The 17,358-nt window shown below is 40.6% G+C and overlaps 1 protein-coding gene across 3 annotated transcripts; it reads right to left on the minus strand.

Annotated features, from left to right (window-relative positions):
- Positions 1–913: 913 nt before the first annotated feature.
- Positions 914–17,334, minus strand: RAB2B (RAB2B, member RAS oncogene family). 3 transcript variants are annotated; one of them, XM_045450324.1, is made up of 10 exons: positions 17,176–17,209; positions 16,878–16,949; positions 16,444–16,523; positions 16,070–16,161; positions 14,021–14,088; positions 8,348–8,430; positions 8,043–8,135; positions 4,041–4,152; positions 3,411–3,479; positions 914–2,566 (listed from the first exon to the last, which is right to left on the minus strand). In XM_045450324.1, the coding sequence occupies exons 5-10, from the start codon at positions 14,066–14,068 to the stop codon at positions 2,459–2,461; spliced, it is 513 nt and encodes a 170-aa protein (XP_045306280.1). In that variant the 5' UTR covers positions 14,069–14,088; positions 16,070–16,161; positions 16,444–16,523; positions 16,878–16,949; positions 17,176–17,209; the 3' UTR covers positions 914–2,458. The 3 variants fall into 3 exon arrangements, with proteins under 3 accessions (XP_045306280.1, XP_045306279.1, XP_045306278.1); XM_045450323.1 differs by lacking the exon at positions 16,070–16,161; XM_045450322.1 differs by lacking the exons at positions 16,070–16,161; positions 16,444–16,523 and having other exon boundaries at positions 17,176–17,334.
- Between the last annotated feature and the right edge of the window lie 24 nt (positions 17,335–17,358).

The following is a 17,358-nucleotide window of genomic DNA, read 5'->3' on the forward strand; positions in this document are numbered from 1 at the left end:
TCACACTGTCTCTCAAAAATGAATAAACATTAAAATATAAACATACAATAAACATACATTAAAAAAAAATTCTCTCTTCTTCTGTCCCTCTCCCCAGCTCATGCTCTCAAAAAAAAAAAAAAAAAAACCTCCAAAGTATCAAAATGGTATGCTTTGATGACTCTGAAAGCAACAGATCTAGACAGAATGCTCTTTGACCAATGCTCTGATGCCTCCCAGTCACTGAAGATTTTTTTTTGGCTGCTAAAGAAAAACTCCTGTACAGAAACTACACAGTTTTAGTTTTGTCTGAACTGTGAGGGGACTGGCTAGCCTCAAACTCAACAGCCTCAAATCCCTTTGGAAAAAGGTAGGATTAAAAACAAAAGCATAAGCAAAGCACTACCCTAGGGGCACTTGGGTGTCTCAGTTGGTAAGCCTCAGACTCTTGGTGTCAGGTCAGGTCATGATCCCACGGTTGGTGGGATTGAGCCCCTCTTTCAGGCTTCACGCTGACAGCACGGGAGCTTGCTTGGGATTCTCCCTCTCCCTCTCCACCCCTCCCACACTGGCACTTTCTCTCAAAATAAATAAGTAAACTTAAAAAAAAAAAAAAAAAGATTACCCCAAATGTCAAAAGTCTTCAAACTTCCTGAGGTGTAGTGTTAACTATTATTACTACCACTGGGGGCAAAATACAGTATAAAATGAATGTATCTGCAAGTTGTAAGGAGCACCAGGTCATATATGGAAGTGCTCAATCATTATACTGCACACTGAAACTAATTTACACTGATTAACTGGAACTTAAACTAAAAAAAAAAAGAAATAAAAAGTATATCTCACGGAGGCTTCTTCCAATACTTTTGACACAATTTCCTAGAAGGAGAGTATCTATGTATGTCTGGGATAAAATCAGAAAGAACACATGAAATATGAGCAGTTGGATACATGCATATATTTAATAATGAAACAATTCGTCAACAACAAAAAAAAATTAGAAAAATTCATGAGACCCTAGTGCTGTGGAAGAGAATGGGACATCAAGGCAAAAGATACAAAAACTGACCCAGAAGGCTGCTTGATGAGTGAAGCAAAGGCAGATTAGCTTAGTATTATATGCCCTTGAAAAGAAAAATGGCTAGAGAAGTACCCACTTATTTGCGTGGAAGCAGACAGCCTTACTATATGCTGCATAGAATGGAGGCAAAGGGAGAAAGAGACAAGCGGGAAGAGCAATATGGAATCCAGGGTGGGCAGACCAGAAGAGACTGAGATCGTTACAAAAAGATACTGTAAGACCTTTTGTTTCCTCTGCAGTCTACAATAAACCTGTTCCAACTCTTTAAGTATGTCAGTCAAATCCAATGATCACATAATGAATAGCACTAGGCACTGTGAAGGAATAGTGGAGGGTGTGGGTTTACAAAAGTAAAGGGATAACATGGTTCCTGCTCTCAGGGAGCTTACAACCTACATAGGAGACAGATTCCACACAAAAAACAACTACAAAACAAATTTACAAAGTAACATAAATATAAATAAATATACAAATGAGTAAACAACATACGAAAGCTCATAGGGTACTGCGTCAATAATTATTTAGAAGTCCCTAGGTCAAAGAAGGCTTTCTGAAGGAAAAATTTTTGGACTGAGTATGTTAGCAGAGAGTAGGGCATGTGCAAAGGCATATAAGTGGAAGTATATATGTCATGTCCAGTAAGCAGATTAGCTTGATTAGAGTAGAAAGTCTAAATAGGTCTCATTAAGAAGTGTGATGAAACAGTAAGGGTTTAATTTGGTGAAAGACACTGTAGTGTTAGGTCCGGTCCCTAAAACAAAACAAATGGGGAAAGAGGTTTTCTTTAGGTAATAATAATAAGTAACCACAGGTCCAGGAGCAACTCCACTGCTCTCCCCAGTTTTGTAGTTAACTCCGAGACAGAGAAACTAGCAATGGGATGGTGAAGTATTCAGCATCCTTGAGCAGTTCAAGCAGAAGGAAGTGCCCTCTACAAGAACTCTTAGACAAAGTGGCAAGTACAAACAATCAATAAAATTCCTATTGAGGTGGATAGAGGATCCACCATCCAAAGGTCAGCCAGTCAGATCCCAGGAAAATCAAGTGCTCAAGCAGAATGTCTTCAACCCTTGTTACTAATTCTTGGTGGGGAGCAAATTGTATATGCTTACAAAAGAATTTATTTTTCAGCTACCATGACAATTGACTCTGATCCTAAGATTTTAGAAATTAAAATAGGAGGATGAGAAGAGCCCTAATCTATAGGGAATGCTCACGTCCCTGAAGAAGGACAGGTCAGTAAGGGCCCAAATTCTTCCCTGGTCTTAAAGTGGAAAGGCAAAACATCACACCTTGAAAAGAGGCTTTTCTCAGCCAAAGCAAGTTAAGACCTCTTTCTTTAAGCCTATTGATCTGAAGCTGTTCCAGGAAGGAAAAAAAAGAGTCCGGGCCAGATATTCAGCAGCAGCCAGAGTTGGACCCTATTTCACTAGAGCTCCGCTGGGAGGCGCTGGGTCCCACTGACGTTGAAATACACTGCTGAGGACCAATCTTGATGCCATTTGCCTGGAAAAGAAAAGAGGCAAGAGTTCCCACCTCAGTGCTAAAGTACATTGGAGAGAAAGGTGGGTGGGGGGGCTGAGCTAAATGGGTGATGGGCATTAAGGAGGGCACCTTGTTTTGATGAGCACTGGGTGTTGTATGTAAGTGATGAATCACTAAATTCTACTCTTGAAACCAATATTACACTGTATGTTAATTTGACTTTAAATAAAAACTTGAAACAAAAAAAATAGTAATAAAGTAAATGGGAGAAAGAAGAGGCACAAAAAGAAAAATCATTAATGACATTTTCTAGAAGCAGATATGGCTTTAGCTGTTTACCATATGCCCTAGGCAGACTGTTACGGAACAATAACTGTCAACAATAAAGATGTGATGACCAGCTCAGATAACAAGTGACCCTTGTGCCCATTATTAAGGAGACTGTTCTACTTGGGTTTCACAGCCATGTGCAGAATCAGGATGAGATCAGGTAAGAGTAGGAGGAGGCAAAGAGTGATGTTAGCATAGAATTCTTTTTGTTTTGCCCCAGAATTTGCTTTATAGAAATGGCTCTGTTGAGCAGTTAGGAATTACACCACCCCTAAACTCTAGGATGCTACAAACTGAGGTTGCAAAGAAAACCTCCTGTACTATAGTATAACCTTTTAGATTGCCAACTAATAACCTCTTTAAAAAAGAGAAAATGATGACAGGTTTTTGTGTCCATATATAAAAAAGATAAAGTATGAACTGGCATAGCTTCAAATAGCATCATGTTAGAAAGGAAATGCTTACATTCTAGGGGGGTTTCTTGTCCTCTTCAACAGAAAGCAAAGTTAACTGTCGGTTCCCCACCCATTCTCACCTCATTGTGAACATCAAATAAACCCTGCTGGATCTTCCTATATATTTCTTTGGCTGTGTTAATGAAGGCCTAAAGGAAACATAAATCGTATTATTAGGGTCAAGTTTAGGTAGAAAATTAAGAAAAACAAATGCAAGTATTATTCCTATTTGGATTTCTAAGGTGAATTAGGAACCATTAAGAGACCAGAGTAAAAATACAGAAGGTCCCCCAAAGTCTCTATTTCAAAATGAAAAAAGGGACTGAATATATGGTATTTTGATACTAACCCAAGATGTTCCTAGATTGGCACCTTCTCCAAATAAAACATGCTCTGTTCTCAATTAGTTACTAAAGATAGTCAGTAGCAGGCTTCAGAATAACTACAATAGAACCCATTAGACCCTCCAACTAAAATATTTAGAAGTAATGTGAAATCTAATCCACTTATTAATGTTACCCAAGGCAAAAGTTAAACCGTAGGAATCAAGGCCCAAAAAATGCAACAATTCCCTTAAAGGGAGATAAATGATCACTGTGACCACAAGACACCCTTCCTTTACTTATGTCTTCTAAAAGAGAATTCTGAATAAAAGGATAAAGATACGGTGTATCTCTGAAAAGTTTTCCCTACTTTTCCCCAAGTAGTACCTCTTCAACATTGCAGGCTGTTTTGGCTGAAGTTTCCATGAAGATAAGTCCATGCTCCCGGGCAAAGGCCTCTCCTTCTTCTCTCTTCACATCCCTACGGGACTCTAAGTCACTGCAAGAGAGTAGTTGAGGAGAAAACTCAAAAAAGATCCAAGTGAAAGAAGAAACTCTTATTTTAAGAGAATCCTAGTTAGAATCCTTCAACCACCAGTTAATACGTCACGAACGCATATCCTATAGGACATTCTCTTGTACAGGGTTAATGATTTCTGTAACCTCCTGGAAAATGGTTCTTCAAATTCATGACAGCTACTGTAAGGTTGAGACTAATACCTTACTCTATTATAGAGAAAAAGGTTTATAAATGGATAGGGCAAGCCCTATAGTTCCTCAAGGCTTCTTGTGCCCTATGCTTCTTTTTGGAATGAGATCCAGTGAGAGCCAAGGGAAGAAGATGAAAAGGGACTTGCAGTTGTTAGAAAGTAAAGTTACAGATGTCCATCCCATAGCAGTGTCTTTTTCTTTTACTAGAATCAACCCACAAGAATAAAGTGTGTCAGGAGTAAGAACACAGTTGCCTTAATTCTCACTAGTCTCACTGTTAACATATGTAATAGCAGTTTACCACCACAAAAATAAAAAAATTCAGAGAAAAATGAGATGTATAAAATTAGGTGATATGAGGGGGAAGAAGGTGAAGCCATGGACTGAGAAAAGCAATTAAGTGGCATGGAAAGACCTTCTGACAAGACAGGACAAAAGGCTGCAGACAAAGGTAAGGATGGATTGTGTGACTGTCATTTTTCTAACTGGAAATTTGCATTTCGGAGGTTTCCAGTTTTCCAACCATGAAAAGAAATCAAGGAGTAAGTCCAGTGAAGAACAACATATCTACCAACTGCATATTTATCATTCACCAGCTGTGTGAAGACCAGGGAAGAACTATCCATCTAAACGTCCACCTCTAGCCGAGACACCCCTCTAAGCTCCAGACCTGTTATCCACTTGTCAGTTCTTCGTTTCCAGTCTGATGTGTAAAAGGCACCTCAAACATAAATCAAAATAGAACTTCATCTTTTCCCTCTTTTTTCCCAAACTGCTTCCGCCCCAGGCTTCCACATCTCCATACAGGGCACAAGCTAAAACCAAGATGTTATTATTTTGTAATGCTTATTTATTTTGAGATAGAGCACGCGCCCACAAGAGCAGGGGAGGGGTAGAGAAAAATGGAGAGACAGAGAGGGAGAGAGAGAGAATCCCAAGCAGGCTCCCTGCCGTCAGCGAGGAGCCTGAATGAAGGGCTCGATCCCACCAACCGTGAGATCATGACCTGAGCCGAAATCAAGAGTCAGAGACTTAGCTGACCGAGCTACCTGGGCACCCCACAAGACATTATTTTAACAGCTTTTCCTTCTTCACTCCAAATACCCAATCCTTCCCAAAGTGAGGAACTTCCAAACTGCACCTTAATGCCATCCTGGTGTCACCACCTGAGTTCCCGCCACCATTCTCATTTGGACTACTGAAACTGACCTCCCACTACAACCCCTCGAGGGAGCTTTTAAAATCTAATCAAGCCACGTCTCTGCTGACAACTCTTAAAAGCTTCCTACTGTGTTTAGAATAAAATCCACACTTCTTCCTAAGGCCTGAAAGAGCTATGAGACCTGGCTCCTGCCTACCTTCCCAATCCCACCTTGCAACATTCCCCCTGATTCACCCCAACCATACTTTTATTTTTAATGTTTATTTTTGAGAGAGAGACAGACAGAAGGGAGTGGGGAGGGGCAGAGAAAGAGGGAGACATAGAGTCTGAAACAGGCTCCAGGCTCCGAGCGGTCAGCACAGAGCCCGATGTGGGGCCCAAAACCACGAACTAGGAGATCATGACCTGAGCCGAAGTTGGACGCTTAACTTCTTTCAATACCTAACTTCTTTCAATACCATAACCTTGCTAAGGTTCTTCCCAGTTCAAGGCTTTAAGTTTGTTCTCCCTGATACCTTTTTCTTTTTTTAAACTTTGCCCACTGAACTCTTATCTGTTCTTCAGATTCTGGCTTAACTGTCACCCTTAATTAAAAATAGGTACCCTGTCATTCTCTTCTATAGCACCTTTTCTTCCTTCACTGCATTTCTCACAATTTGTAATTAGATACATATCCTTCTATATTTAATATTTATGTCTCCACTAGACTATAAGCTCCAAAAGACCACTGGCATGACTCTCTTTTTTCTCACCTTATACACTCAGGGTCTGGCGAATAGACATCTAAAACATAGTTCCAATAAATTAGCACAATTAGTCTGTGGCCACAGTTCTCAAATGCTGCACTCTAGGCATTACTATGAACTCATAAGGGTGCCACAGGATACTTTGAATTTTCAAGGGTGGGGCACCTGGGTTGGTAAGCATCCGACTTCGGCTCAGGTCCTGATCTCAAGTTTTGTGAGTTGGAGCCCCACATCAGGCTCTCTGCTGTCAGCGCAGAGCCTGCTTTGGATCTTCTCCCCCCGCCGCCCCTCCTCTGCTCATGCTCTCTCTCTTTCTCAAAAATAAACAACTTAAAGAAGCAAATAAATTTTCTTGGGAAACAGTTAACACTTGCCGTCAGAACACCACATGAATTACAAGCCTAAGACAGTTTGCAATGTCGCTGTCACATCACAATAGATCCCGTTGAACATTTGCCTGTGTTTGTATAACCTCAGTTTTTGGCAGCTGCTTGATAAAAAGTACAAAATCAATTTGAAACAGAAAATGAGAATGGCAATGACCAATCTTGATTCCAACTTTGAGAAGTTGTACAGTCCTGACAGGCACACCCAAGTCATTGGTAAGTAATTATGGACATTTAAGGATGAAATTAAAATTTTTTCTTTCATGTTTTCCATCTTCAAACTCACCACGTCATAATGACAAAAAGACTTATGTTGCTTAGATGTGTTTAATAACAAAACCGTTGGGCATTTCTTTTGGCCTATGGGTGCCACAGAAAACTTACTCAGAATAAAAAGTGTTGCTGAGGCTGTGGAGAAATTGGAACCCTAGGGTGTGGCTGGTAGGAATATAAAATTGTACAGCAAGTAGGAAAAACAGTATGGCAGTGCCTCAAAAAAGTAAACCTATAATTTTGATAAGATCCAGCAATTCCACTTCTGTAATTCAAAGAAATGAAAGCAGGGACCCAAACAGGTATGTGTATACTGATGGTGATGGCAGCATTATTCACAAGAGCCAAGACAGAAGCAACCCCAGTGTCTATCAACACCTAAATAACAAAATGGGGCGAGTAACACACAAAAGAGTACCATTCATCCTTAAGAAGGAGGGGGGCACCTGGGTGGCTCAGTTGGTTAAGCGTCCAATTTCGGCTCAGGTCATGATCTCACAGTTCACGAGTTACCCCCACGTTGGGCCCTGCACTGACAGTTGCAGACAGCTGCCTGGGATTCTCTCTCTCTCCCTCTCTCTCTGCCTCTCCCCCACTCTCTCCCTCTCTCAAGATAAATAAAATTAAAAGAGAGAAAAAAAAAGGAAGGAAATTCTGACACATGCTACATTATGAATGAACCTTGAGGTCATCATGGTAAATGAAATATGCCAGTCACAAAAGGACAAGTATTATGATTCCACAGAAATGAGATGCCTAGAGTAGTCAAATTCATGGAGACAGAAAGCAGAATGGTGATTGCCAGGGCCTGGTGAGATGGAGAATGCAGTTAGCATTTAACGCGTACAGGGTTTCAGATGGGAAGATGAAAGGTTCTGGACTCAAATGGTGGTGATGGCTACAAAACAATGTGAATATGCTTAATGCCACAAAACTGTATACTTAAAAATGGTTAAAACAGTAAATTCTACATTATGTACATCTTACAATAATTTTTTTTTTTTTTTTACTAAGAGTGCTACAAACCAAAAAAGTTTAGGGACCAAGTGATTTAATATCCACAGAGCACTTATATGACTTCTGCTCATTATTTCTACAAATAAAATTTCACCTTTTATTCCCAATCAGCATGATAACCATGTTGGAGCTGGAGTGTTGTCGGGCATCCTCTAACCAGGAGGTCAGGTGGTTGAAGGTTTCACGTCTACAGCAGAAAAGTTTAGAAAGTCACAGGCCCATTTCAAAATGCCAGAGTAATTCCGAAACGCTTGGCAAAAGAGGGAAATACATGTGTAAAGAAAAATACTAGAAAAGCCATTCCTCTTTAGCATTCTTAACAGAATCAGTCTATAGAAAAGAAAAAGATTTCGAGGCCATCAGGGAAAGTCTCCCTCCCGCCCACTTGACCTGACTCACCGTGTGATATCATACACTAGCAGGGCTCCAGCTGCGCCCCTGTAGTAGGAACGGGTGATGGAACGAAAGGATTCTTGCCCGGCCTTTCCCACCAACACGGCAACAAAAAAAATCCCAACAAAATCAGGTTATTTCCAGAGAAATTACTTGATCCCATGCCAGTCAACCACAAAGGACTAAATTTTAAGAAAGAACTCTTAGGGTGCCTGGGTGGCTCAATCAGTTAAGTGTCATGATCGCAGGTCATGATCTAATGGTTTGTGAGTTCGAGCCCTGCACCGGGCTCTGTGCTGACAGCTCAGAGCCTGGAGCCTGCTTTGGATTCTGTGTCTCCCTCTCTCTCTGCCCCTCCCCCACTTGTGCTCTCTCTCTCAAAAATAAATAAACATTAAAAAAAATTTTTTTTTAAAACAACTTCCCTTAAGAGAGGTAGAGAAAGGAAACCTGACTTCCCAGGGGTATGTCCAGGTGGGAAATTAACATTTTTCAATGAAAACGCAGTTGACATTAGGGGTGGGTCAATTGTTCCTGTGACACTGTCCCTCAAAAAAGAATGTTTAGGGGTGCCTGGGTGGCGCAGTCGGTTAAGCGTCCGACTTCAGCCAGGTCACGATCTCGCAGTCCGTGAGTTCGAGCCCCACGTCAGGCTCTGGGCTGATGGCTCAGAGCCTGGAGCCTGTTTCTGATTCTGTGTCTCCCTCTCTCTCTGCCTCTCCCCCGTTCATGCTCTGTCTCTCTCTGTCCCAAAAATAAATAAACGTTGAAAAAAAAAAAAATTAAAAAAAAAAAATTAAAAAAAAAGAATGTTTAGCTTCCCTGGCTCCCAGTCACTCAATGCCAGTAACACCCCATGATCAGTATGACCGTCAAAAGACATTCTCATACATTTTCCAATGTCCCATAGGACAGAACAACTGGAAACAGGACTAGAAACTCAAAGAGCATTTTCAATCGCAACATGACATTGAAAACACCACATTAACTTTTCTGTTTGCAGAAAGTTTTATCTATAAAAAAGAAACTTATCTTAGAATGCCAACACCCTGTCTAATGGAAGTTTCATTCCAATGGGTCAGTGTAGAAAAGTGGTCAGATACAAAGCACTTAAATTTGGCATATCCTAATTGACATTTTGTGTTCCACTACTAAAGGCAGGACTACCAAGACATCCCCTGCTGGGATCTTGTCAGGGCAAATAAGAACCAGAAACAGGGAAAGAAACCTAGGGCCCAGGACAGTTTTCCTTAAAAAACCCAACATTCACACTCTAATCTCATTTCCAATAGGGGCCAAGATATTTATAACTGACCTATTTATTAATGCCCCCATATACTGGGTACTTTTGCTTTCTTGATGGAATAGTTGTATTTTTTTCCCCTCAGAGAAAGCAAAAGCATCTCTTAAATAACTATTATTAATAATATCCTGGTATTTAACCTGTCCTATTAGAAAAGTCTTCACATTCTTGGGCTGGCTCAGTCAGTAGAGCATCCAACTCTTGATCTTGGGGTGGTGAGTTCAATCCCCATGCTGGGTGTAAAGATTACTGAAATAAATAAATCCTTAAAAAAGAAAATTTTCACATTCTTGAAATCATTTATCCTCATATCCCTACATAAAGGTTAGGAAGAAAGACTACTATTCATATTTTAAAGATGGGAAAACTAAAATGTGAGATGAGGAAAAAATGGCTTTCTCATAGTATACTAACAGTAACAAGGAATGCTAATAATAATACAAACAGGGAAATTCAGGCTCAGAACAGTAACTGGTCAAAAGTTATAAAATCTATAAATCCTGAATCCATATTTAAACTTAGGATGTTAGTGCATCCTAGCATAAAACTTTGCTCTCCTAGCCATTATATCATACAATCTAAACACATGGGTTTGAACATGAGAAGAGAGTTCCAGTATGTTAATTCTAAGGTTACATTTCCCACAATAAGAGACTCTCTTTTCACAAGAATCATACAAATGTTTTAGTGAGTTGTATGCCTGTTAGAACACCCAAATCAAAAATAATTCTAAAGAGTTTTGTTGGTAATATTAACAATACTTTTAAGACGTAAAACATACTTTTTCTCTGCAAGAGCTCACTTAACGTTTTATTTAGTCCCTAATAGTTTTAGGTCTTAAACTGTCTGATTCCCATTTTGATTTTACCTTACTTTTTCTCCTCTTCCGCTATTGTTGAAAGGCCCCTTCGTCCCTGTGGCCTTCTAGGAACTAAATGGGAAAGCTTGAGGCAGGCCTATGTGATAATTGAAGCACGTGGCAGCATTTAACTTTAGCAGCTAAAAATACTTCCAGGGGCTCATCAGAAAATGCTGTTTAAAACCATATCCCTTTACTTTTTCATCTCAGTCCAGTTTATGAACCTTTGTTGAGACAATAAGCTAGAAAGAGTGAGTGGCTCAATTTGGGCTGGTCTGCATTGGTTTGAGGTTCTCTTTGTCCAACCCCATTAAAAACATCTAAAGGAGCAAAGAATTAAGATGGGGCAAAGAACAGCAAAGAATTAAGTTTTTTTTACCAGCACAGCACTGCAAATGCATTTTTCTCCCTTATAATTTTCTTAATAACATTTTCTTTTCTCTACTTTATTAAAAGGAACAGTATATAATACATCTAACACACAAAGCATGTTTTAATTGACTACGTTATGGGTAAGCCTCTGGTCAAATGTTTTTAGTACATAGTGCTTTTTTTTGGGGGGGGGGGTCAAAAGTTATACACAGATTTTCGACTATATGGGGGTTAATACCCCTAACCCCCATGTTGTTTAAGGGTCAACTGTAGTTTGAAGTATCAATTCCTACAAAGTCAGATAGGCCCATTTCCTAAATATCAAAATACATTCTAAAGTAAAATACAAGTGAATTCAGGATTGACGAGTATTTTATACTAACTACAGTACAATGTCTCTCTTCAGTTAGCATGAGTTATTTGGGCAACTCTATGTACAGAATGAAAGAAGATAAAAAGTAATATGGGGGGCGCCTGGATGGCTCAGTCGGTTAAGCGGCCGGCCGACTTCGGCTCAGGTCATGATCTCGCGGTCCGTGAGTTCGAGCCCCGCGTCGGGCTCTGTGCTGACAGCTCAGAGCCTGGAGCCTGTTTCAGATTCTGTGTCTCCCTCTCTCTGACCTCCCCCCCCCCCCCCATTCATGCTCTGTCTCTCTCTGTCTCAAAAATAAATAAATGTTAAAAAAAAAAAAAGTAATATGGTTTTCTAGGTGCATCTGGCTGGTTTATTTGGTGTAACATATAACTCTTGATCTCAGGGTCACGAGTTCAAGCTCCAAGTTGAGCATAGAGCCTACCAAAAAAAAAAAAAAAAGTCCTATGGCTCTCTAAATCCTTACCAATTACCAGAACAGTGACAACAAAAAAACTCTGGATAACCTGATCTCTTTAAAAAATACCCTTCATGGTAATCCCTGAATATTTTCATGTAGGATGGCTTTGGGAGTGAGAGAATGAGGTCAACAAAGTGGGAAACCAAGGTGGGTAAGCAATGAGAAGATCAGGGCTGACAAGGGAGAAATGACCAGACTTACCCAGAGTAGCAGACAAGAAACACATCACATCATAGGCAAGAATCTCTTAGAAATTTCAAACAGTAAACCCCAGTATGCTGAAACCTGGTATCTTTTTATGATTCAACAAAGATTAGTTCAATCTCAAAACAATTATTAAAAGGGAACAGAAATAAGGCCAGTTGCATCATCAGGCCATATGGTCCTTGAGGAGCCTGTCAACAGAGCAGTGGCTCCCAACTTTCTTATTTTATGATCCAATACGTCTCACGTTATACCAGGTAAGGGGGGAAAAAAAGCAAAAAAAAACAAAAGCCAGCAAGCCAACACTTTGACATTCTCTTAACCGTGACCATACCGCTGTCAGCTATTGGGTCTCCTGGCATGAAAACATCCATTTCTTGAAATGGTAAAGGTTTAAGTTAAAAGGACTACCAGTCTTGACATCTATAGGTTTCATTCTTTGTGACCTCCTCAGAATTTGTCCTGTGGCCTCTTTAGGAGGTCAAATCTTTGTGGGAAATATAAAAACCAGGAGATAATAAAAGGAGAGTTGCAACATACCCATTTCAGTTAATAGTGACAACAAACCCCTGGGTCACAACAATGAAAGAAAGCAGAGAACAAGTGACAGCTGCTTAAGAAATATATGAACTTAACCTTAATAAAAAACATAGAATAATATCTCTTAGGCTTAATTGGGAGGAAAAGACTAGAGACAAACTAGCCAAAAAACAAGTTTGGAAGATTTAGAGTTATGTGGATAGTTCTTCCACTAACAGAGATGTAAAGTTATTCATGTTCCTATAATTAGGGCAAGCCACTAAGGGGAGATGTAAGTCTGTTCAGAAAGGCAAAAGGTTATTAAAATACTTGCAAATACAACCAAATAATGTATGAGAGAACATCATCCTAGCTGAAGGCACCTAATAAATCAGTGCATCCAAAAGTGGTAACAACCTTGGAGACTACCAGAAAAGGACTCTGCATAAAGAGCCTAGAGCAGCAAGTTAACTGACAGTTGACCCTGGAACAATGCAGGAGTTAGGAAGCCTAACCCCCATGCAATTAAAATTCCTCCAACTTTGACTCCTCCAAACCTTAACTGCTAATAACCTACTGTTGATCAGAAGTCTCACCCGATATACAACTTGTTGATCAACATATACTTTGTATGTTATATTAATTTTTTTCTTAATGTTTGGGTTTTTAAAAATTTTTTTTGATGTTTATTTATTTTTGAGAGACAGAGACAGAATATGAGTGGGTTAGAGGCAGAGAGAGAGGGAGACACAGAATCTGAAGCAGACTCCAGGCTCCAAGCTGTCAGTACAGAGCGCAACATGGAGCTCAAACTCACGAGCTGTGAGATCACGACCTGAGCAGAAGTCAGATGCTCAACCGACTAAGCTACCCAGGCGCTCCAATGTTTACTTATTTTTGAGATGGAGACAGAGTATAGAGTAGGTGAGGGGCAGAGAGAGAGGGAGACACAGAATCTGAAGCAGGCTCCAGGCTCTGAGCTGTCAGAGCCCAATGCGGGGCTCGAATCCACCAACTGTGAGATCATGACCTGAGCTGAAGTCGGACACTTAACCAACTAAGCCACCCAGGCGCCTCTGCCCCTCTGAGCCACCCTCCCTCTGCCCCTCCCCCCACTCTCCAAAAAATAAAAAAACAAAAAACCTAATTCCCACAGCTAGGTCTACTTTGCCATGATTCTATGCATGTACAGCAAAAACAAAACCACCACCACAGATTTGTGTATGTTTATGTATCTGAACACACAGAACAAGTCTGAAAGTACAAGCACTGAAGCATTCATACTGGTTTATTCTGGTTAGGCAGAAACCAGGATTGGAAGGAAGAAGAGGTTTGTGTGTGTAAAGGGGACATTCACATTTTACTCTACAGCTTTTAATTTTACTAGGACAAATACATTACTTGGGCAATTTAAAACAAAAACACAAAGACAGGCATTCAGAATTCATAACTGTAACAAATGAAAGTGAAAACTCTTTCCCTACTCTCAACTCCACCATCAGCCCCTCTCTAGTCCTCTGCCCCGGGGCATCAGCCTGTACTGTTGTTTGGATCTTAGTCAGGGACTGAGTTATCCTGTTCTCTCTCACCGTATCCCAGATTTGCAGCTTGATTTGTTTTCCATCAATGTTGACCATACGGGCCCCAAACTCCACACCTGTCAGTGAAGAGCAAAAGAAAGAATGTGATTTTCATGAACATCACCCACATTGAGAGGTTCGTGTTCTTCCCCAGTGTGGTGACTCATCCTCTGTCTGCCCTCAGTACCACTAAACCCATTACCGCTATTTGCTACAGTTAATTTTGTGTTCCTTGAGTTTCCATTTTCCTTTCAGAATTAAAAACCGTGTTCCAGATGATAATGACCTCAGGAATGTAACCAAAAAGCAGATGTGGAGATACCACTAATTAAGAAGTCAAGTAGAAACAGTGAATAGATTTTTAGTAATATGAACACTTAAATTTGATTAGTAGTGTTTAATTTTCCGACTTTTTAAAACAAATATGTTAAAATTAAAAAAATACATATTTCCTAACATTTTCTCACTCTCTAGTCCAGTATTTCCAGTATTTTTGCAATTCTGTAATTTTTTGTTTGAGAAAAGAGCCCACCTAAGAAATAGGTTCTCAAGAGTGATACATTTCAGATCTCCAATAATTCCCAAAGTTCACCAGAAAATAGCTTTGCTCATAGTACGGAAACTGACAGTCTGGATAAAGGTTTTGGCTTACCTGGTATTCACCTTTTTTTTCTCCCCCCATGTTTATTTTTGAGAGAGTGTAAGTGGGGGAGGGGCAGAGAGAGGAACACACAGAATCCGAAGCAGGCTCTAGGCTCTGAGCTGTCAGCACAGAGCCCAACACAGGGCTCAAACTCACGAACCGTGAAACCATGACTTGAGCTGAAGTCAGACACTTAACTGACTGAGCCAGTTGTCCCAGCATTCATCTTCTTTCAAGTAATGTCAGAACAAAACTTAAAATTGAAGGTTGTTCACACTGAAAATACTTGATTGTAAGTCAGACAATTTGTCCTATTTTCTATTTTTATATAGTACTTTACTAGAGAATTCTGATTTCCAAGTAAGAAAGAGCACTAATTTAGGATGCTAAAAGGCTGATAGGTGTCTATTCACTGGCCCCATGCACAGTACTATCTGGAGTATCTCTCTCAACTCTAAGATGCTGCAATCAAAAGAAAAATATAGGGTCGCCTGCATGACTCAGTCGGTTGAGCGTCCAACTTCAGCCCAGGTCATGATCCCACGTTTCATGGGTTCAAGCCATGTGTCCGGCTCTGTGCTGTCAGCTCAGAGCCTGGAGCCTGCTTCAGATTCTGTGTTTCCCTCTCTCTCTGCCCCTCCCCCACTCTATCTCCCAAAAATAAACATAAAAAAAAAAAAAGATGTAAAAAATGTTTCCTACTACTCTAGACTGTCTCATCACGCACAGTGATAGTTACTGAAAAAAGTCACTAGATTTTTTTTCTTTCTGTACAATAGAACGGAATTTCAATGGCGAAGAATTAAAAAATAAAACTTGACTTTTATGCAACTTCCCCCAGTTATGCACTCAGAGATCCTTGTATTTTGCACATATTTTCTATCCAACTGCCTTACCTTGGTATACAAGACTGAATTCGGAAAGAAACGGAGCCTATGTATGACTCTAGCAAAAACTTGATCACGTCATTCCTCCATTTTAAAATGTCATTACCTTCAGCTGTTTCAAAACATGGTCTTTAATATATTCTCTAGCTTTATTTTTTGCCAGTGTCCACTTTAAACTTCATGCTGCAGCCATATTAAATTCCTTTCAGTTTTCCAAAGATAGCCTGATCTCTGTCATTCCTGAGCATTTGCAAATGATATTTATTCCCTCTTGCTCTGACCACTTTTCCATCTTGACAAGCCCTTTGCCTGGCTAACTCTGTTCATTCCATTTTCAGCCTTTCCAGATCAAAGTGCAGATTCTTCTCCCCATTTGCCATAGGAATTTACTTATCAGTATCTGTCCCCAGCCCCACCTCCTACACCAGAAGACTATAAACTACTTACGGGCAGGTACAATGTTTGCCTGGTTAAGCACTATATCATTAGACCTATTACAGTGTGGCTGTTCACTTCATATTAACTTACAAAGATATTTTCCTGTTGATGTTATCCTCTAAATCCTTTTCTGACTCCATGAGTTATTTGGCTCTGAACAGGGCGTTTGGGAGCAGAAGTAGCTTCAGATGTCAATAAGGTGGGATTTGAAAAGTAGCAATATGATAAAAACGGGAGTTAGGGATTTTACTCAGAAACTGTATTTGCATGGCAAGAAGGTTAGTTTCATATATATTCCTCATCTGAGGTAGGGTTAATGTAGATGATGCCAAAGGGGCTGTGAAGGCTCCAGTGGGCCCTATCTTAACACAAATGTGCAGCGGACATTTATGCTTCCCATGATCACCACTGTGATTCTGGAACTCTACCACACTCTTTGTTTAAAAGTTTTTAGTTTCACCTACCTTTTAACTCTAAGTCTGGGATGGTTCTTCAAATTTACTTCTTCCTCTCCAACACACAAAAATCTGTATGTTGGTGATTACTTTGAAAAACATACGTGAGGTTAGCACTAGTTTATCACAAAACAAGGTCGGTTTTTTAATAAGTAGTTAAGTTTCCGTGGAATTCTTCATACACATATTTGTGGGGGGAATCCTACAGCAATGAATCCATACCTCATGCCCATCTCTTAAGTTACCTTTCAATTATTTACTCCCCATTACACTACTCCCCATTTATCAGCATTTGGTTAAGTCATTCTTAATTTAACGTAACTCTGGACTAGCTTAAAAATAGGAAGACGTAACTTTTTACTTCGAACACTGAAGGCTGCTAACTTTCCACTTCAGCTAGTCAGGTTTCAGTTCTCTCTTCTGGGACAAGTAGGTGGACTTACCTATTGTGAGGTCGTGGACAGGCTGGAACCGCTTGTCCGTAAACTGCAGGAGGAGACATGACTTCCCCACACCTAAAAGAGGAAGACGCACGTTCTAAGACTCACGCGTCCCAAGAACAATCTCGAGTCAGGCCGTCCGGGGCTGGGGAAGGGGAGCTCCGAGCCCCGCCCCCGGCCGCCCCGCCCCCGCCCGCACTTCACTTTATCGCCCAGCCCACTAAATGAGCCCCGCCCCACGCCCCGGTTTGTGAACTTCGGATCCCCGCCCCAGCCGTGAGGGCAGTCGCCCGCAGCTCACCTGTGTCCCCGATGATGATGTACTTGAAAAGATAAGCATAAGTCATGGTCCCGTTTCCTCTGGATTCCGGGTCCGCCCGACTTCTACAGCCACTTACCTCCGGCCTCTCTAGCCGCTCAATCTATCGATTTCTGGCCCCTCTAGCCCAGATCACGTCTCTATTGCCCTCCCCTGAAATCCTCT

Source organism: Leopardus geoffroyi, chromosome B3 (genome assembly GCF_018350155.1).
Source record: "Leopardus geoffroyi isolate Oge1 chromosome B3, O.geoffroyi_Oge1_pat1.0, whole genome shotgun sequence".
Lineage (NCBI taxonomy): Eukaryota > Metazoa > Chordata > Mammalia > Carnivora > Felidae > Leopardus > Leopardus geoffroyi.